Below are 20,330 nucleotides of genomic sequence, written 5' to 3' on the forward strand. Positions count from 1 at the left end.
CTCGCCAGGTATCCGTAGGTACTCCGCACCACTTTAGCCTGCGCACCGCACATGCCTGCCTTTATTAGTGCTACAGGGCTTGCTGGCCCGCGACGCGCAGAGCAACACCCCACCATCCCGAATCAGTCTGTATTAGCCGTTAATTAAAGAGCTCTCAATGCGCATCATCGCGACAGCCTATCCATTCCCATCCCATCAACATCCTCCGTACACACACCCTTCCCACCTTTTTAATCTTCCAACTTAGAAACCAACGCGACTTCTCTCTGTCCGCCGCTTCGAAACCTACTACGATCCCTCCACCCGCTATTCCCGTCGATTCCGACACCTCGTTTCCACATCTCCGGGTTCGCACTATCGCGCCGTCGCATCACTGAGCACCGACTCCTACCACGCGACGCACACAACAGGGCAAGGCCCTCCCCAACGCTCAAGCAAGCTCTTCACACGCTTCAAAATCGCACCTTTAAATAAGCCGTGGTCCCTGAGAACCACAGCGAGGTGCCCTTTTAAGCGTGTAGAGCTCGTGTCCGACCTCTCGACTTGCCGATGAGTCACTTGCTGTGGAAATACTACTGGGAAAACGATGTCGACAAGTTTCGGCGTCTATTGGATCCTGCCGGGTCTGCAGCTCCGGCTGGATCCAAGAGCCCAGTGATTGGCAGCGTCGGCTGGCCCAGTCCCGGCGGCTTTAGTTCTTCGCCACGCCTCGCGCCCAAGTCGCGCAAAGCCTCGGCCAAGGCAAAGGACTCGGCCAACGCTATTGGAAAGACAGAAATCAACAGTCGCGACCATGCCGGCCTCACGGTTCTCTTGCGCGCCGCCTCTTCGACTGACCCGACCGCCCGCGACTTCGTCCAAGCTCTCGTCGAGCATCCCTCCATCGATCTTTACGTACAGGACCCAGAGAGCGGCTGGAATGCCCTCCATCGATCCTTATACTGCGGAAATGTTTCCATTGCGCGCATCGTTCTGGCCAAAGAACGCGAAAACATCCTTTCTGGAACAGCAGCGTCCACGGGACGAATTGGAAGACTCATCAAGACCAAAGATCACGAGGGAAACAGTCCGTTCGACGTCTACAACTCGACAATCGCCACCCGGTCCCTGAACCGAGGCGACATAAACGAAGATTCTGACAATGACTCTGACAGTGGAGACAGTACAGGAGATTACAACGAACTGTGAGCTTGACCCAATATCATGAGTCTCTTGGCCGCTTATTAATGACTTAAAACAGCGCAAAGTCTACCCATCTTGGCTCCTCTGCCAACGAAGGAGACGAATTATTCATCTTTGGAAGCAACAGAAACATGTCCCTCGGTGTTGGTGACGAAGATGATCGCCAATATCCCGAGCGCATCAACCTACAACGTCCAGATGGCCTCTTGCGCAAGTTTTACGATTCTTATCTAGGAGAGGAAGATGCGGAATTTGTCGCTTCATCGTTGGATATTGAAGATATTCCAATCATGGTCCGCAGCCGCCCTCTCATCATTCAAGATGTGGCCATGTCCAAACTGCACACTGCCGTTTTGACGACGGACCCTGTCAGCAACCTGTTCATCGCCGGTCTAGGTCGAGGTGGGCGTCTTGGACTAGGAGATGAAAACACCAAATTCAAATTTGTTTCTGTTCAGGGTCCGCTAGCCGACAAAAAGATTCGGCAAGTCGCCCTTGGACAGAATCACTCAATGGCCATTGCCGGCAACGGTGAGCTGTGGACATGGGGTCTCAACTCCGACTCGCAACTGGGTTACGCTCTACCCCCTCCAACGAGAGCTGACGAGGAACCCATGAGCTTGGTGCCGCGTCAAGTTTTTGGAACGCTCAAGAAGGAACTGGTCCAAGGCATCGCTGCATCTACCCTCCACTCCGTTGCCCATACTGGAACATCGCTTTTCTGCTGGGGTCGCAACGTAGGACAGCTTGCACTCATGGATGCCGACTCTCGATCTCTTGATATTCAAGCCACGCCACGCAGAGTGGCCGCGTCTCTATTGACAGCGCCGATCCTCATGGTATCTGCCATTGACAGGGCCACCACAGTCTTGCTGGCTAACCACAACGTCTGGGTTTTTACCAACTACGGCTACAATTTGGTCAAATTTCCAACCCCTGATGTATTTGCCAACTACAACCTGTCGTCATATGCCAACAGACGTGAGTCGGGAAGAAAGCAAATCGTTTCCATTGCATCCGGTGGAGACACCATTGCTGCTGTCACGTCTCGCGGTGATCTGTTTACCATGACTGTTAATAGCAAAGGCGAGCTTGATCAACCCAATGGCTCCACCACGAACCCAGCGAAGATCAAAGGCGCAGTATCACAACCACAATGTGTATGGGATTCTCGCAAGGACGGTGTCACGTCTATGAGCGTCGGAGAACATGGCTCCGTCATCATTTGCACCGAGTCTGGCGCTGTATGGAAGCGAGTGAAGCGTACCAAGGGCAAGATGCTATCTGGCGCCGGTGCGAAGAAGAAAGACTTCAAATTCGAGCGTGTTCCATACATTACCAACTGCACAAAAGTCCGAAGCTCGACTTTTGGCGCCTTTGCTGCCATACGCAACGATAGCAAGGTCATGGCCGAAGAAATTTCTGTTGCAAAGGCATCGATCTGGGATGACATTGGCTCGCTTTTGTGCCTGAATGGATTTGAAGCATCCATGCCCAAGCCAGATCCGAAAGATTCTCGCAAAGCTTGGGACAAAGCCATTGTCAGAGAAAAGCAAGGCTCTGTTGTTCACGAATTGCTGAAATCACCGGACATTGAAGCAGACCTTGCACAATTGCTACAGTTCGGCTCGCCGCAATTTGAAAACCTTGATCTTCTTGTCTGCACCACAGCTGCCCCAGATGTCAAAATTCCGGTACACGGTTGGCTGCTCTCTGCCCGAAGTCCGGTCGTACTTACTGCTCTTTCCAAGTACCGTCGCAACGGCAGCCAATCAAATGAAGATGTCTTTACTTTGAGTGAAGATGGGGGCAGACTTCTGGTTGAATTTCAGCAGATTGATATACTCACTCTACTGAACATCGTGGTATTCTCATACCTTGACACTATGATGCCTGTTTGGAAATGCACCAAAGAAGCACCTGCCATGGCCCACCGTTACCGACAAGTCAGAGCCGAGCTTATGAAGGTGGCTACTAAGCTACAAATGATGAAGCTTGAAAGCGCCGCTCGCTTGCAAGGCAGCGTTGAACCTTCGTTGGACTCGGATTTTCAGGGCGTCATATCTGACAGGCGCTTTTTCGAGGATGGTGATATTATGGTGCAGCTCGATGGTGAACAATTTCCTGTTCATAGCCAGCTTGTTTGCCGGCGGTGTCCGTTCTTCGAAGGCATGTTCCACGGTCGCTCACAGGGTGGATGGCTTACCGGTAGACGCTTAGGTCAAGCTGCTGAGGATCTCACCGAAGTTGATCTTGAGCACGTGAACCCGGAGACTTTCATGATGGTCATTCAGTATATTTACGGAGATCTTGGGGTCGATCTTTTTGAGGATGTAACTTCTGCATCCTTGGACGAGTTCTCCGAAATTGTCCTGGATGTCATGGCTACGGCAAACGAGCTGATGCTTGACCGACTTTCGCAAGCCTGCCAGTCTGTCATTGGCAAATTCGTTACCACACGCAACATTGCCAACTTGCTGAATGAGATTAGTGTCTGTTCAGTAACTGAGTTCAAGGATGTTGGACTAGAGTACATTTGCCTGCAGCTGGAAAACATGCTGGAAAACGGCAACCTCGACGGTATGGACGAGGAGGTACTACTAGATCTTGACGAGGTTGTTCGCGAGAACCAGCTCGCCCGACTCCCATTTGTGCGGAGTGGACGCGCGGAGCTGCTTCTGCATGAAAAATTCCCAGATCTTCTAGTTGATATTGAGGAGGAGCGTCAACGCCGTGTCAAGGAATTCGCCTTCAAGACTACCCAGCGAGAAGCGGAGAAGAAAATGTCCTCATCGTATCGCGCACGCTTCGGTAGCTTGGACGAGGTAGCGGCATTGTCGAGAACGCCTGACGCGAGCCGACGCAAGTCTAGCTTTGCTCGCAACGAGCCGTTCAGCCCTAGTCTGCGACCGAAAGAATCACATGGAGATCTCATCTTTGATATGGACGAGGATGTGGCCAAGTATGGCGATGGGTCTTCTCCAGACGCGCTGTCTCCTATTCCCCAACTAGACTTGGACGTGGAGCCGATGACACAACTTCCGGAGGCAGCATGGCAGCAATCCAAGAGGAAACACCCAGTCTCATTCTCCAAGTCACCCAGCTCTCCTGCCCCTATGTCGGCGCTCTCGGCGTCTCGAAACCTGAGCCGCACGCCAACGACGCCGGCCAATCATTCAGCGCGGAAAGCAAGCGGCCCTTGGGCTTCGCCAATTCTGTCGACTACAAAGCTGGATCTACGAGGCATCCTGTCCGAGTCTCCAAGGCCCACGTCTGCGCTAACAACAAGTCTGGCGGCGGCATCCAAGGATGCCCCGTCGCCAAAGACGCCGGCCAAAATGTCACAAAAGGAACGCAAGAGACAGATGCAGAAGCAAGCAGAGCTTCAAGCTTCGGCAGAAAACGAGAAGCCAAGCGCCAAGCCATGGCAACCTGTGTCAACGGGCAGCCAGCCAGCACCGTGGAAGGCAGCATCTCCGGCTCCCAAGACATCTTTGCAGGAGGCGATGGCTTCCGAAGCTCAAAGTCGCGGGCCAGTGCCCAACACAAAGCCCCTTGTTGCTGCTGAAACGGGGCCTCAAGCCAAGCGCCGCACCGCATCGCCCGATACCAAGTTCTCCGGACAGAACCGCAACCGCCGTGCCGTGGCAGATTCGTCTGCGTCTAGCAGCCAGCAGGCGGCGAGCCCTCTTGTCCCACACTCCAAGTCGTACATCACACGAGAGCGCAAAGAAGAGCAGCTTGTAGGGGCGACGCTGGCAGACATTATTGGGCAGCAGAGACGTGAGCAGGAGCTGGTCAAGGAGGCCGTGGCTAAACGCTCTCTGCAGGAGATTCAGCAGGAGCAGGCTTTCCAAGAGTGGTGGGATCAGGAAAGCCGTCGCGCACGGGAGGAGGAAGCGCAACGCTCCGCCAGGCCGGCCAAGGAGCGAGGCGACGGTGGCAGTAAGCGCGGACGAAGAGGCCGCGGTGGTGGTGGTGGCGGCAATGCTACTGCCGGTGGAAATAAGTCGGGCAAAGGCAAGGACGCCGCCGACAGCGCAGAGCATGCTGGGGCGCCGACTGGTCCCAAGCCTCGCTGGGGAGGCAAGGCCACCGCTGGCAAGGCTTCGGCCGGGAGAGGTGGCAAGAAGTAAGACTGCGGTGTGTATATATGTGTGGTGTCGAGCATTGTCTCGGGTTGCTTTTTGAATATTTCGATACACGGGCGTTTCAACTATATAATTGGGTGGCTCATCTTGATACAGAGCTTCAAGTCTTGTTTCTGCTTTTTGTCATTTGCTTTTTATATACATACACGGATACCTGGTTGACTGATAGCTTAAAGATGTGTCTTTGCTCAGAAACAGGCTAATTTGAAATTTCTACTTTTTATCAATTTAACGGCATATAGATGTGGAAGGTGAGGCGGCACATACGCCTTTGCCAAGACGGGTGCGTGGCAGTGCCCATTAGATGCGAGCTTACACATTTGGGGTTGCAGTCAAGTCGCGCGCAGCTCCAGTGCCGACATTTTCAAAAGAGGTGATGTTCTACTTTAGCGTCTTCCATTTCCTCTATTTTCCCCCCATTTTTGCGTGTTCCTCGCGCGGCAGTTTTGTGTCGGCGCAGTCGCCCATTTTGCCACATGGCGGCCGCTTTTACTTTTGGAGCCTAGGATAGCTTGGGGGTAGTCGTCATCGGGTCGCCTCTCCAGCTTGCGTGTAACACTCGTTGCCCATTCCCATCTGCTGGAATAGTACCTGGCATTAGGCGCAGAATTTTGTACACTAGTCAGATTGGACGAGATGCATGTGTATTTGCATAATAGCGCTGCATTAGTGGGCTGATGTTGGGTAGATGCAGCTGCGGCGACGTACAGGGGAGAGGTCTTGCGAACCCGTGGCGATCCTCTGGCAACTTGGGCATGGTTGGGGCACTGGCAAGGCAGGAAGACCATCAAAATGGCCTTACCTACCTATCTATGTATTGATGTAAATTGCAATCTACATGGCGTCCCAGGCTCGGGCGGCGTCCAAGTACAAAGGGCCTGGAGCCACGGGCGCCACAGCGGCCCGCACCTGCATTGCAGCGCTGTTGCTCGCTACCTTGGTACAGCAGTACCTACACCAGTGTCACTGTAGAATCCGCTGTAGCGTCTGGGATCCGGTGCAAGATTGGCCCTATTAAGCTTGGAATTAGCGCCAAGAGTGACGGCCTGAAAGGCTCTGTGACACGCCTTTGACCTCCTCCTTTGCGCTGGCCTTTGCGCTGGCAACAAAGGCGCCGTCCGTCTTTCCAAGCCTCCAAGCCACACCCACCACGAGTCACGACCGCAAAGAGGTAGCCAGACGCCGCTCATTCCATCCCCGGCCTCTTGAGGATATTCTCTCCACCAACGCACACATCGCCAGCCTTTGCTCCTCCACCATTACTATTTTCAACATCCTCTCCAGGCTCATTACCAGCCTGCTACCGCTCCTCCTGGAAACGCTGCGCCCGCCAGCAAACTCGCCCTCTCCAGAAATAACAGCCCGCGCGACATCATAGACTCGACAGCCCGGCGCTTCGGCTTAGCGTCGGCGAGGTAGTGACGACGCTCGCGGCCCTCCCGAAACCACCGTTGCTACCTTTTCAAGCACAGCACCGCAGCCCTCTCGCGAGGCATCACAGTCGCCCACCATGTCCAAGGTTATGCGAAGCATCAAAAATGTGACCCATGGGTACTCGAGCATTCAGGCCAAGGTCCGCGAAGGTTCGTTTGTCCTGCCCACGCTACTGCGGCACGCATGCGAGCTGCCCGCCTCCCCCAAAACAGCGGCGCATCCGGTACTGACTTTTTCTCTCTCGCCTGCCAGCGACCAGCAACGATCCATGGGGCCCGACCGGCACGCAGATGAGCGAGATTGCTCAGATGACGTTCAATACGTAAGTGCACCCATCCCCCGTTGGTCGCCGTCTCTTGTCGCGGCATATACGTGCGGGGCCTGCAACTGACCACGCTCGCCGACGCATCCAGCTCGACCGAATTCTATGAGATTATGGACATGCTCGACAAGCGCCTCAACGACAAGGGCAAGAATTGGCGACACGTTCTCAAGGCCCTCAAGGTTCTCGACTACTGTTTGCACGAGGGCTCCGAGCTCGTGGTTACCTGGGCCCGCCAGAGCCTTTACGTCATCAAGACTCTACGCGAATTTCAGTACATCGATGAAGACGGGCGCGATGTTGGTCAGAATGGTATGACGCTCGGTTAATATGTCTCGAAAACGGAACTTTAGGCTAACCCGCGCATCCAATAGTCCGTGTCGCCGCCAAAGAGCTCACATCCTTGATCCTCGACGAGGAGCGTCTTCGCGCTGAGCGAACCGACCGAAAGTCCTGGAAGTCCCGCGTTACCGGCCTGGAGGAGCACATGCCCGAGCACATGGGTTCTTCCTCGCAGCCCCAGCGACGGCCCAACAGACGCCCGCAGAACGAAGAAGACGACGCCGAATACAGACTTGCGCTCGAAGCCAGCAGGGCTCAGGAAGAGGAGGATCGCAAGAAGAGAGAAAGTAGACAGGGCGTCTCCGCCGACGACCCTGATCTGGAAAAGGCGCTGAAGCTCAGCAAGGAAGAGGATGAACGACGACGCCGCGATCTCGAAGACCAGAATGCAAACGCCCTTTTCGGCTTCGACGAACCAGCGCAGCCTTCGCAGCCCCAGCCCACCGGCCTCAACCAGGGCTACCAACAGGGCAACCAAGTCAACTTCATGGGCAACCCCATCGATCAGAGCCAGATGATGGGCCAGCCTACAGGATATATGCAGAACCCCTATCATACTGGCATGGTGCCCAACCAGACCGGGTTCCCCAACTATAACAACAACGGCTTCGGCATGCAGCAGACAGGCATGGGTATGGATCCATACGGCCAGCAGCAGCAGCAGCAGCAGCAGTCGATGCCTTCTTTCCAGCAACCCCAGCCCACAGGCTTCAACCCATACGCACAACAGCAGATGCAGCCTCAGCAGCCCACGGAACCTACGCCTCAGCCTGGTAGCAACAACCCGTGGGCTACCAACCAGTCTCAGCAGTCGCTGAAGCCTATGCAGACTGGCTCGAACAACCCGTTCGCCCAGTTCAACAACCGTCCGCAGGCCTCGTCTCCCGTATCTACACTTTCCGCCCTTCCGGAACAGAAAACTTTGTCTACCTTTGGCCAGCAGCAGCAACAGCAACAATTCCCACAGGCGCAGCCTCAGCAGCCGCAGATGAACTTTAACCAGTCTCAAGCCAGCCTCAACAATCAGCCCAAGAAGGAGCTCAGCGACCACGAGAGCAGACTCAACGCCTTGCTAGCGTCTGGTGACGGCATGGACACGTATGGCAACACTGGTGATATCCGAATTCCCGCGCAGCACACAGCCCCCGGCGTTTTTATGAACAGTGCCGGCTCTGGTTCCGCGAGACTGCAGCCCGATGCCACGGGCAACAACCCGTTTATGCGCCAGCAGTTTACAGGTATGCCCAACATCAACTACGGAGGACAGAACGGGACGGCCAGCCAGCCGCAAAACAACCCCTTTGGCGCGCAGCAGCAACCACAAAGGCAGGGACAGCAACCTGGCCAGGACCTGATTCAGTTTTAACGTGTAGGGGAGATGAAGAGGGAGGGAATGTGACACGGGTCGACGGCTATGTTTCTGAAATTTCTCTTTATTTTCTACTGCTACCGTTCAACACTCTTTGCGAGTTGTTTTCTTCTTTGTTTGCAAAAAAAATATGCTACATTATTCTGATAACCCCTTCTCACCCGATATGGCCTCTGATGATTACACGCCATCATCCCTTGTCTTTTGTGTTTTGCGAGTCTTTTGTGACAAGAAGACAATATGCGTTGCTTGGTGCAAATTTCCTCTTTATCCCCGGCTTTTATTACATATCGTTTGTCTATTGTTTGTTTCCGGGCAAAAAGCAGCGTCAATTTTTGTATCTAGATTGACTTTGAAGCGCGGACGAGACGGAGATGATTTATTTAGCCGGGCAATTAAAACAATATTCAACAAAACGAGACTGCTTTTGAAATGAATTTTTGTGTTGTTAGCATGTGCAACAGGCGAAATTCCTCTTCCATTCAAAATTCTAGATTTGACTTTATTTTGTTCCTGTGCATCAAACAATTGGGATAAACAGCCATTATACCGTAAACTCCAACAACGCCACGCTTTTGTGTTTTAGCCGCCCTGTAGTGATGTGACAGTTGCAGCTTGAAACCGCAAGGTATACATGTAAATCCAAGTTCAAAGCCCCCCAAACGCCATTGTCGCGACCCTGCGCCGGTACTCCCAGGCACTTGGTGGCTTCGCTGCCGGTTCGTAGCGAGCGGCGGCACACGTGATGAAACACCGACCTGTTGATTGGGCTGCGCCAGTCGCGTTTTGATTGCCGGGTGTGTTGTCGCAGTTTCGTCTGCTACCGCCGGTGCGACACGGCGGGCGCCGTAAATTGTGTGGCCCCGTCGGGCCGGTGCTTTGTGTGTCTCTCTCGAGTTTGCGCGTAGCCCAGTCCATGTCAAGCTTTTGTCGAAACCAGAGGATCGCAGAAAAATGTTGAGCCCGTGTTTTTTAGCCAGCCTCCTCCATCATCTGCATAAACTCGTCGAGGTTGACGCCGCCCTTGCCCTCGTGGTCGAGGTGGTCAATCATGCTGAGAATCTCCTCGTCGGTGAGGCTGCGGTCCTCCTTGATGTCCTGGGCGAGGTGGCGCATGTCGTCGACCGAGATGATGCCGTCCTGGTCATAGTCGAACATGGCAAAGACCTTGGCGGCCTCCTCGCGCGGGTCGCGGCCGGCGATGAGCTTGGATGCGCAGAGGCGGAACTGGTCGAGGTAGAGGTGCAGGCGGTTGACGGGGCACTGCTGGTCCTGCCAGTCGGGCGGCACGGTGCCGTAGGCCTCGAGCTCGCGAAAGTACTCGGGCTTGGAGAGGTCGAAGCCGAGCGCGGCGAGGGAGTGGCGGAACTCGTAGCTGTTGAGGTAGCCCTTCTTCTTCATGTCCATCAGGTCGAAGACCTCGTCAATGTGCTCGCGGTCCTCGTCGGGGATGCCGGCGTAGTCCTCGTTGGAGGACACCTGCGGGGGAGGCGGCGGCTGGCGCTGTCGCTGGTGGTCCTGGCCGGAGCTGGCGCCGCCGATTGAGCGGCCGGCAAAAGGCCGCGGCGTGATGGACTGCGAGTTGAAGCCCATCGGTCTGGAGGCCATGTCTGTCGCGGCCCAGCGGTTCGTTTGAGCCGCAGAGATCGTAGTGTGGTTTCTGCAGTGCGTGTGTCCAAAAAAGGAGCAAGGTGCGTCCAAACAGGTGGGAACAAAAGGAAATGGGAGACACCAAGAAAAAAAAGAGAATTAATCAAGATTGATGCAAGAAAATGCTTGCGAAAGTGTTTGTGACAGAGCGAGGCAGACTGACACGTCCGTCTGATTGATAATCTTGCGCGTGGGAAACAGGACTGGCAAGAACTGAGGTTGTAAAATGGCCCGACGATGGCCGATGAAGAATGGCTGGCGGGCGGGTGGTCACTTTGCGACGCGACCCGAGGTGTGGTGCAGACGCGCGCGCGCGACTTTTGCAGGTTGTCGGAGCTGCAGAAATACGCCTTGCAGTCATACCAGTAGTACTTGGTAGCGTGGTACCTCGCAGGCAACAACCAGGCAGCAGGTCACCTGCCACAATGTACCTCTTTGAAGCGTTGTGATTGGTCCCAGTTAGTAAGCAAAGCTTGCGCCGGCCAATCGCCGCAGTGAATTGGCCAGTGGACACAGGTTCCATGGCAGCAAGGAGAGGACGCCTAAAAGTCACAGTGCGGCCTGTGCTCTGGGCATCTAAAGGCTGAGAGCTCCCCCATAAAGTGAGCTCCAGCCGCCTGAAGAACCAGTGGCACCCACCCACTCTGGCAGGGAAACTCTCAGTCACGAAGAAAAAAAGAGACTGGCTGGGGCGAACCAACCTCGAACCTCAACCCACCCACCACCTCTCCCAAAGCTTGGTGCTAGAGCGAACCCTCTCGCCAAATCAGCAAAAGCTTGAGGTCATCCCACGGCGCGCAACCGCCCTTTACCATCCCCGGCGCTGACGATTTAATATTTTCCTTGACGTTTCAGCATCCATTCATTGTTCGTCCTTTTTTCCTTTTTCAGTTTCCGGCGCGTTAGCTACGTGGCAAGCAGCTTTCTCAGGCCGAAATTTCTCCCGACACGCGCGAAAAGGGTAGCTGGATCCAGGTGCGCGAGACGGCCATCATTCGACTTTCCTCTCCCTTCCATCGACCGAGATTCCATCTTCTTATTCTTCTCTCTCTTCCCGGTCGATGAATTCATTACGCCCGATCTGTTTCGATTAAGGATTATCGATTTCCGGGGTGCTCAGCAAGGTACACACGGCCGCGAAAACACCTTGCCCTGACTCCCTCCCTGAGGGCATCTCACCGATAATCCCACCCATCCCCAGCGACCGTCATCATGTCGTTTGGCGGTGGTGGTTTCGGAGGCTTCGGCCAGAACAACAACAACCAGCAACAGCAGGCGCAGCCCTCTGCTTTTGGCGGCTTCGGCCAGAATAACACCACTGCAAACACAGGTACGTGCCATCGTCATGCTTTACACCCCCTCGCCCTGTCGAAGCCATCCCTATGATGGGTGATGTGCTGATGAAATCTTTTCCCCAGGCTTCGGTGCTGCAAACACTGGAGGCGGTTTTGGCGGCAACGCTGGCGGCGGCGTTTTCGGCGGCAGCAACAACAATACTGGCGGTGGCTTTGGCAGCGGAGGTACGCTTTCATCGGCTTGATTTCCTCAGTCTAGTCGCGCGAGCTCGATGATGACGAAAAAACATGTACGGAGACTAACTTTCACAGGCGGCTTCGGCGCGAACAACAACGCGGGCGGTGCATTCGGTGCCAAGCCCGCGTTTGGCGCTCCTGCGACGACGACCGGCAGCTCCATGTTCGGCGGCACCACAGCCAACAACAGCACTACCACTGGCTTTGGGGGTTTCGGCGGCAGCACCAACACCAACGCGGCCTCGCCCTCAACCTTTGGTACCACCAACAATACCTCTGGCGGCGTCTTTGGCGCGGCCAAGCCCACGGGTTTTGGCGCCTCGACCACCGGCAACTCCCTCTTTGGCGGCGGCGCCAACACCACCAACACGACTGGCGGATTTGGCGCCAGTGCTGGCTTCGGTGGAAATAATACCTTAGGCGGCGGCGGCGGCGACCCCCCCGGTACCGGTGTTACTCCTTTCCAGGCTTTTACCGAGAAGGAGGGCACCACAGCCCAATCCAACGTCTTCCAGAACATCTGCTTCCAGGATCCCTACAAGAAGTTTTCTGCTGAAGAGCTTCGACTTGTCGACTACGCCCAAGGTCGAAAGCATGGAAACGCCAGCGGTACTGGCGCTTTTGGCGTTTCTTCTGGTTTTGGTGGCGGCTTCGGCGCGACCGCCAACAACAATCAGGCGGCCGGTGGCTTTGGGGCCAATACTGCGAGCAATACTACTGGAGGCGGCCTATTCGGCGGCGGCAACAATAATGCCACCACTGGCGGAGCTTTCGGCTCCGGAGGAACCACTGGTTTCGGAAACACCAATACCACCGCTGGTGGCGGTCTTTTTGGAAATGCCAATAAGCCTGCTACTGGCGGCGGTCTGTTTGGTAGCGCCGGTGCGCAGCCACAGCAGACCAACAGTGTCTTTGGCGGCGGCGGCAACACAGGCGGCGCATTCGGTGCCGCCAACAACAACAACACCGGTGGCGCGTTTGGTCAAGCTGCAACCAACACTGGGGGTGGCCTGTTCGGCAATGCCAACCAGGCCAAGCCTGCCGGCACCGGCTTCGGCGCATTTGGTCAAACTGCCAACACCAACACTACTGGTTCTGCTTTCGGTGGCGGCAATACAACCGGCGGCGCCTTTGGGGCTGCGAATACCACGACCAACACTAGCAGTGGTCTCTTCGGCGGCAACAACAACACCAACACTCAGCAAGCCGCCGGTGGTATGTTTGGAAATGCCAACAACACGAACACGCAGCAGAACAACACCAACTCGCCATTCGGTGGATTTGGCGGCCAGCAGAACCAAACACAACAGGCTGGCGGTGGCCTCTTTGCGAATCAGAACAAGCCCGCGACCGGCGGACTCTTTGGCGGCGCCGCCCCTGCTGCCACCAACAACAATGCCAGCGGAGGTCTCTTTGGCAACGCCAATAACAATCAGCAGCAGCAGACTGGCTCTACATTTGGTCAAAGCAACTCCGGAAGTCTGTTTGGAGGAGCCAAACCTGCTAGTGGCGGTGGCCTCTTTGGAAACAGCACCAATGCCCAGCCCAACACATCTGGCGGCCTCTTTGGCGGCAGTGGTCTCGGTCAGAACAACACACAGCAGAACACGTCCGGTGGTCTCTTTGGTGCCGCAAACAACAACCAGCAGAAGCCTGGCGGTCTTTTTGGCAACCCGAGTCAGCCGTCTGGTGGCAGTGTCTTTGGTGGACAGAACAATCAAAACCAGGGCTCTTCTCTCTTCGGTGGTGCCAGCAACAATCAGCAAAACCAGCAGGGCTCGACCTTTGGTTCATCTCTACTGGGCAACTCTCAGCAAAATTCCAATGCCCCCCAGGGTCTGACTGCCAACCTGAATGACGTGTCGGCCTACGGTACGCCAGCTCTCTTTGCCAGCCTAGGTGGAAACGAGGCCCCCAACCCGGGACCTCTTGCCACACCACTCAGTGGCAACGCCAAGCCTCGCAAGAGTTCTATTCTCCCGATGTACAAACTCGCCCCTGCTTCCGCCTCGCGCTTCGCTACTCCTCAGAAGCGCGGCTTTGGTTTTTCCTACAGCAGCTATGGCACCCCCGGAGGCAGCCCTGCTAGCATCTCTAGCACCCCTAGCGGTCTTGGACGTAGTCTCCTCGGCTCCAGCTCTAGCGGAAACCTGAGCAAGAGCATGTCTACCAACAATTTGCGCCGCACCTTCAACAGCGAGGACAGTATCCTCGCTCCTGGTGCTTTCTCGTCCAGCTCCAACACCCGCTGGTACGGAAGCACAGGATCCAAGAAGCTTGTCATCAACCGTGAAATTCGCAGCGATCTCTTTACTACGCCTCAGAAAGATAAGCCCGCAGCTGAAGGCAATGGTACCAACCGTAAACTGCTGAAGCGCGTCAGCTTCGACACGAGCAATGTGGATTCCGAGGAGACTACAACGCCGGTTCGCGCCCTGCCGGCGCCCGAAGACAGCCCCAGCACACAGGCTGAGGATACTCCTCGCCAGCCCAAGCCTGCTGCCAATGGAACAAAGTCGCCCGAGATGGAGAAGGTGTCCAGCGGCAACGAACTCGCCATTGTGCAGGAGGACAGCAATGCCGCCGCTGCTGCCGTCGACGCTCACGCAAGCAGCGGCTTTGAGAATGTTCCTGGCTCGTACTGGATGCAGCCCAGCAAGGACGAGCTGCAGGGCATGAACCGTATTCAGCGGCAAAAGGTCGATGGCTTCACGGTTGGTCGTGACAACGTTGGTGAAATCAAGTTCAAGGTTCCTGTCGATCTCAGCGGCATTGATCTGGACGAGATCTGCGGTGGCATCATCCAGCTCGAGCCCCGATCTGCCACTGTCTACCCCATCACTGCTAAGAAGCCACCCATGGGTAAGGGCCTCAATGTTCCTGCCAGAATCACTCTGGAGCAGTCTTGGCCTCGTGCTGGTGGACGTGAGAAGCGTATCAGCAGCGACCCCAAGCGCTTTATCAAGCACATTGAGCGCCTGCAACGCATTCCCGACACCACTTTTGAAAATTACAACCAGGACACTGGTGTCTGGGTGTTCTCGGTTGAGCATTTTACTACTTACGGTCTGGACGACGACTCCGACGATGAGGACGAGACGGACGTCGATTCCCAGCCCCGGGGTGAGATGGAGGTCGAAGTTGCTCCCCAAGCCACTGCTGAGATGACGGATGCCCTGAGCGAGAGCAGCAGACAGCTTTTTCGTCGCTCAGGGGTGCCTGGTGCCTTTGATTATCAAGAAGCCTACGAGGAGCTGCCCCAAAATCAGTCTTTTTTAGGGGTTAGCTCCGCGGATTTGGCGCCCAGTGATGTCAGACTGTCTCTAGAGATGGAGGACGTTGACACGGGCGACGAATATGACGTGTCCGACGACGAAGACATGGCGAGAGCTTTGTCCGGACCGCATCAAGCCGCGGAGCTTGCAGAAGCCTCGTCGGAGGATGAGCAGGATACTAGAAGAGGTACTCCTGGCGGCATCCTCAGAGCCAGAATGCGAGCTATCAAGGACTCGGTTGGTCCTGTTCGGCTCGAGGTGGCGGATGGAGACGATTGGGCGGAGATGCTGCGTAAGACTGTCAGCCCGATGAAGCGCGACAGACAAGAGCTCCGCGAACTGAACCAATCGCCGTCCAAGAACGCTGGTGGACAGCAGGACGACAGCCTCCGGGCTTCTGCTTGGGGGCGACGTAGCATGGCACGCACAGACAAGAATGAAGGACTAGCAGCAAATGCAGCACTGGAAAAGAGCCGCGGGTTTGCCACCAGTATTGATTTGATGAATTCCTTGTTCGAGAAGCCCAAGCCTATTCGCGACAATCGCGACAACATGCGCGCTTCTCGCTCTGCAAAGGGATTCCCCCAGGTCGGTACCCTTGTTACAACTTGATTTCATTTCCTTCTCATCAACCCAGCAACAATGTCTCGAAGCCAATTTGTACCTAGCCCTGAATCTCAATAAATGCTAAATTATTTTATTTTAATAGTGGCCTTATACTCGACAAGACAAGTCCTTCGACATTGATGAGAAAGAACGCGCTTTTCACAGCACCCCCCGAACTACGTGGGGTCCGAATGAGACGCTTGTCGTGACTCAAGCACGCGGCACTCTAGAATCAAACCGACTTCTAAGCGATGATGCCGATATCATGAGCTTCCAGAACCTCGACGTGGGAACTGACACGAACGATGTTCATCTGGCCAAGTTTTCCAGCCAACCTTCCACGAAGTATCTGCAAGCTCAGGACAAGCTGACCGACGTTCACGTGATTGACGGTGCGCCTTTCGCTATCCTTCGTCAAACAAGCCTCAAGGACATTTTTCATCATCAAGAGATGGGCGACCCGGCGAGCCTTCAAGAGAGGCGAGTCTGGGATCTTGCCAACATCCTCTTTGGTCAAGACTCTCCTTCCAATCTACCCGAGCACATTGCACGCAAGCAGAAGCTCTCCGAGTTCTGGACCGAGCTTGTTGAACAAGCCTCCTCCACAGCCATCGGCATGGCCGCGACCAGCGAAGACAAGGCGGTCGCTTGTCTCGCTGGCCATCGAATCACGGAGGCGTGCAAGCACCTGTTGGAGGGACAAAACTTTCGCATCGGTACTCTAGTGTCTCTAATCGGCACCAGCGATTCAGCCAGAAAGGAGATGAAGGAGCAACTCCAGTCGTGGCAAGACTCCAAGATGCTGTCTGAATTCCCAGAGGCAATCCGAACGATTTGTGAGGTGCTTAGCGGCAACGTTTGCGTCTGCGAAGGCCTGAAAGACGTCCCCGTCGAAGACCGCATGGACTCGTTTGTCATTTCGAAAAAGTTTGGCCTAGACTGGAGGCAAGCTTTTGGCATGCGCCTGTGGTACGCACTGAACAAGGACGAGGACGCCAAGTCTGCTGTAACGAGGTTTCAAGATGACATCGAGCAGGACAAGGAGGACCTTCCGATGCCGTGGTACATGGAGCAAAATGTCAAGCCAATCTGGAACGATGCAGACCTGGGAAAGCGCCAGGATCTTCTCTGGGGCCTGCTTCAGCTGTATGCCGAGCCGAATACCGACGTCGAGGCCGTTCTACGTCCCGAAAACTCTCAATTGTCGCCTGTGGATGGTAGACTTACCTGGCAACTTGGCCAGGCTCTTCTGTCAACAGGCAAGGTGTCATACGGAAAAGACGGCGCCGCCAAGGCCGATGCTGCAACGGCCGCTTATGCTGCGCAGCTGACCAGCGGCGGCGAATGGTTGGAGGCCATTTTTGTCCTACTGCATCTCCGTGACGCGACCGCTCGCAAGCATGCTCTCCAGGAGCACCTCTGCCGCCACGCCGCCCGTATCGGTGCCGAAAACGGACCCAACTTTACAACTCTGACGGAGAAGCTGCTGATTCCCGCCAGCTGGATCTGGGAAGCTCTGGCGCTGTACATGCGCAGTGTGCAGAAGGATGCCTCGGGTGAGGTGCAGTGCCTGCTCCGCGCCGGTTCCTATGAGGAGGCGCACCGCGTGCTGGTGAACCAAGTCGCTCCCCGTGCGATTGTGGAGCGCAACTACGCCGGCTTGTCTGAACTCCTCTCGCAGTTCGAGGGCCGACAAGACAATATATCGGAATGGTCCGCTGGCGGTGAGATTTACGGCTACTTCATGGCCTTGATGAAGCACCGCAGCAACAAGGAAAGCATCCCATCTACGCTACTGGAAAGACTGCTCGCTGGGTTGCACGCCATGAGCGAGAGCGGTCCCGACCGGGAGATTCTGCGCTATGCCGCCGTTTCCGACATGGCGGATGAGACGGCGAGAGAAATCCTCAAGATGGCGCAAAAGAAGCAGGATATGGATCTCCGTTCGAGAATCTTGCATCTGCCGCTGACGCAGGACCGACTTCTTGCCTACTCTGTGGACCTGGGTCTCGACAGATATCGTGAGGTTGTGTCTCACTAGAAAGGGGGCAAAAGGTTCATGAGATGACTGTAGCTTTTTCTGGTTCTCTGTTGTTGTTTTCTGATATACGGGTGAAGCCTACATGGCGCAAAGGGCTATCTTACGGGAATGTAAAGAAGGGAAGCAAGGGGGAAAAGTCCGAGGTTGCGCGCGTGTTGTATTTGTTGACTTTTTTCGTCGTTATTTTATAAGTAACTGTTCAGCCGGACGCAGCCCAGAGAGCGAGCGCCTTTTGGGAGGGAGGATGGCGAAGCAAAACTTTTGTAGAACATTTAGTCAAATTAGATAGGATTCATTTCTTCAATTATTGTATTCCGGCAATTGAGTGATTGTCGTTGAGCCTGCTCGTGCCTGTGGCTGTGATGTTTCCTCCACTGAAAAAGTACATGCATCATTGATGGTATTGCGGGGGAAGGCGTGTACATGTACGTGCCCCTCACTTACAACATCAATCATGCCATGTTCCGACATCAACAACCACTCACGCATAGCATAAACGTAACCATGTCGCAGCCCAAGAACTGGCCCAGTGCCTTGCCATATCTCAAAGCCCCTCTGCACAGCAAAGAACTAACACCGACACACCTCGCCGCCCTCCACGCCCGACCCTCCTCTTCCTCCTCCGACACCAGCAGCGGCAGCAGCTCCATGCCCATCATGCCCGCCTCCGAGACGCCGATTCCGTGCCCGCGCGTCAGGATCCAGGCCATCCAGCTCCCGTCGCACCCCGCCCACGGCCAGCATGGGCTCTTTGCGACGCAGCACCTCAAGCCCGGCAGCCTGATCCTCGCGTACCTTGGCCGCGTGCACGGGAGCACGGGAGCAGCCGCAGCGTCCGACTACGACCTGTGGCTGGACCGGGACGCGGACGTGGCGGTGGACGCGGCGCGGCAGGGCAACGAGGCGCGGTTCGTGAATGATTTTCGCGGGATCGGGCCGCGCGCGAACGCAGAGTTTCGGAGCGTCTTCTGCGAGAGATGGGGGCAGGTCTGCGTGGGCGTGTGGGTGCTGGGGACGGAGACGGGGACGACGGGGAAGAGGAAGAGCAAGAGCAAGAAGGGTGGCGCGGTGGCGGCGGGAGGGAAAAGGAGTGGTGATTGTGGCATCAGAAAGGGAGAGGAGATTCTGGTGAGCTATGGAAAGGGCTTCTGGGAAGAGAGGAGGAGGGAGATGGAGGGTAGTGGTGTGGAGGACGGAGGTGGTGGTTGAGATAGTGGACATGAATATGGATTGATAGTTGAGCAGATCTTGGCATTCTCTGGCGTTGATGACATTATGTCATGGAGCAAGATACTTGAATGTTATGGAGTATCATAATGAAGGAAATCGGCATCATCACGGATCGCATATGTTTCGAGCAGACCACTTTAGCGTGCTCCGTACTTGTCCAGGGCATTTGGCATGTAGAACAAGATGCTCGCGCAGGCCGCTTCGGGCCCGAGCTGGCCTTTGTCGGGTATTGTCTGCCTACTCACTCTTCAAAAACGCGAGACAATTCCATTTGAGTACTCGAGTTCAGGCTCCTCACCCCACATAGTATCGCCAACTTCCCCGTCAGCGTCCGTGGCGTTGACAGGGAAGTTCGCCCGCCCTACCCAAAGCGGTAAGCGCTGCGAACATCCCTGTCGAAGCTAGTGATGGCCTCACTTGAGAACGTCAGCAAGGCTACATCTACGTTCGGATAGAATGGGCCAAGGTCGCGTCTTTTTCCAAGTATAAGTATCCTGGGACTTCCAATGTATCTAGTCCCTTTTCCAATTCATGAAGTAGATTATCCCTTCTCCCAACAAGTCTCACACAACTACTATACAACTCACTCACATCTACGCACACCACTTACACCACTTACACCACTTACACCTCTCACATCATCCACCATGTCCTCCACAACCACCAGCCCCAAGCCTCTGCCCAACCCTCGCCTCGTTCGCAACGGCTACGACGCCGACGGCCTCTCCGTCTTCACCCACGACGCCGCCCTGCCCACCTACACGCCCTTTGGCCCGCAGGGCAGCGCCTTTGCCATCTTTGACCGGCGCGACGCCGTGCCCGCCAACAACCTCGACCCGATCCCCTCCTTCGGCGAGGCGCTCCCGCGCTGCGCGCCCGGCGGCGTGCTCTTCTGCATCACCGACATCAAGCCCCAGGCGCGCGTGCCCATGCACCGCACCCTGAGCCTCGACTACTTTTGCGTCCTGGCCGGCGAGGTCGTCCTGGTGCTCGACAGCGGCGAGGAAAAGACGCTGCGGGCGGGCGACTTTGTGGTGCAGCAGGGCGCCAACCACTCGTGGTTCAACGCGTCCGAGGAGGTGTGCCGGATTCTGTGCTCGGTGGTGGGTGCGGAAAAGGTGCAGCTGGCGGATGGTCGTGTGTTTGAGGAGACGGCCTTCAAGGGCTTGCCAAAATAGAAACACTGCATTTGAGAA

The 20,330-nt window shown here is 55.6% G+C and overlaps 6 protein-coding genes across 6 annotated transcripts; 5 read left to right on the forward strand and 1 right to left on the reverse strand.

Annotated features, from left to right (window-relative positions):
- Window positions 1-549: 549 nt before the first annotated feature.
- LMH87_011389 (uncharacterized protein) lies at window positions 550-5,318 on the forward strand (the record flags this gene model as incomplete). The annotated part of the gene is made up of 2 exons (XM_056200523.1): window positions 550-1,184; window positions 1,241-5,318. 2 exons carry the CDS (start codon window positions 550-552, stop codon window positions 5,316-5,318), a joined length of 4,713 nt encoding a protein of 1,570 aa, XP_056052363.1.
- Window positions 5,319-6,843: 1,525 nt separating this feature from the next.
- Window positions 6,844-8,797, forward strand: LMH87_011390 (uncharacterized protein; the record flags this gene model as incomplete). The annotated part of the gene is made up of 4 exons (XM_056200524.1): window positions 6,844-6,916; window positions 7,020-7,089; window positions 7,181-7,401; window positions 7,464-8,797. 4 exons carry the CDS (start codon window positions 6,844-6,846, stop codon window positions 8,795-8,797), a joined length of 1,698 nt encoding a protein of 565 aa, XP_056052364.1.
- Window positions 8,798-9,772: 975 nt separating this feature from the next.
- LMH87_011391 (uncharacterized protein) lies at window positions 9,773-10,408 on the reverse strand (the record flags this gene model as incomplete). The annotated part of the gene is made up of 1 exon (XM_056200525.1): window positions 9,773-10,408. One exon carries the CDS (start codon window positions 10,406-10,408, stop codon window positions 9,773-9,775), a length of 636 nt encoding a protein of 211 aa, XP_056052365.1.
- A 1,254-nt stretch (window positions 10,409-11,662) lies between these two features.
- Window positions 11,663-17,904, forward strand: LMH87_011392 (uncharacterized protein; the record flags this gene model as incomplete). The annotated part of the gene is made up of 4 exons (XM_056200526.1): window positions 11,663-11,780; window positions 11,869-11,970; window positions 12,058-15,845; window positions 15,967-17,904. 4 exons carry the CDS (start codon window positions 11,663-11,665, stop codon window positions 17,902-17,904), a joined length of 5,946 nt encoding a protein of 1,981 aa, XP_056052366.1.
- A 504-nt stretch (window positions 17,905-18,408) lies between these two features.
- LMH87_011393 (uncharacterized protein) lies at window positions 18,409-19,113 on the forward strand (the record flags this gene model as incomplete). Its single annotated transcript, XM_056200527.1, has 1 exon — window positions 18,409-19,113. The coding sequence occupies one exon, from the start codon at window positions 18,409-18,411 to the stop codon at window positions 19,111-19,113; it is 705 nt and encodes a 234-aa protein (XP_056052367.1).
- Window positions 19,114-19,781: 668 nt separating this feature from the next.
- LMH87_011394 (uncharacterized protein) lies at window positions 19,782-20,312 on the forward strand (the record flags this gene model as incomplete). The annotated part of the gene is made up of 1 exon (XM_056200528.1): window positions 19,782-20,312. The coding sequence occupies one exon, from the start codon at window positions 19,782-19,784 to the stop codon at window positions 20,310-20,312; it is 531 nt and encodes a 176-aa protein (XP_056052368.1).
- Between the last annotated feature and the right edge of the window lie 18 nt (window positions 20,313-20,330).

This window comes from Akanthomyces muscarius, chromosome 4, assembly GCF_028009165.1.
Source record: "Akanthomyces muscarius strain Ve6 chromosome 4, whole genome shotgun sequence".
NCBI lineage: Eukaryota > Fungi > Ascomycota > Sordariomycetes > Hypocreales > Cordycipitaceae > Akanthomyces > Akanthomyces muscarius.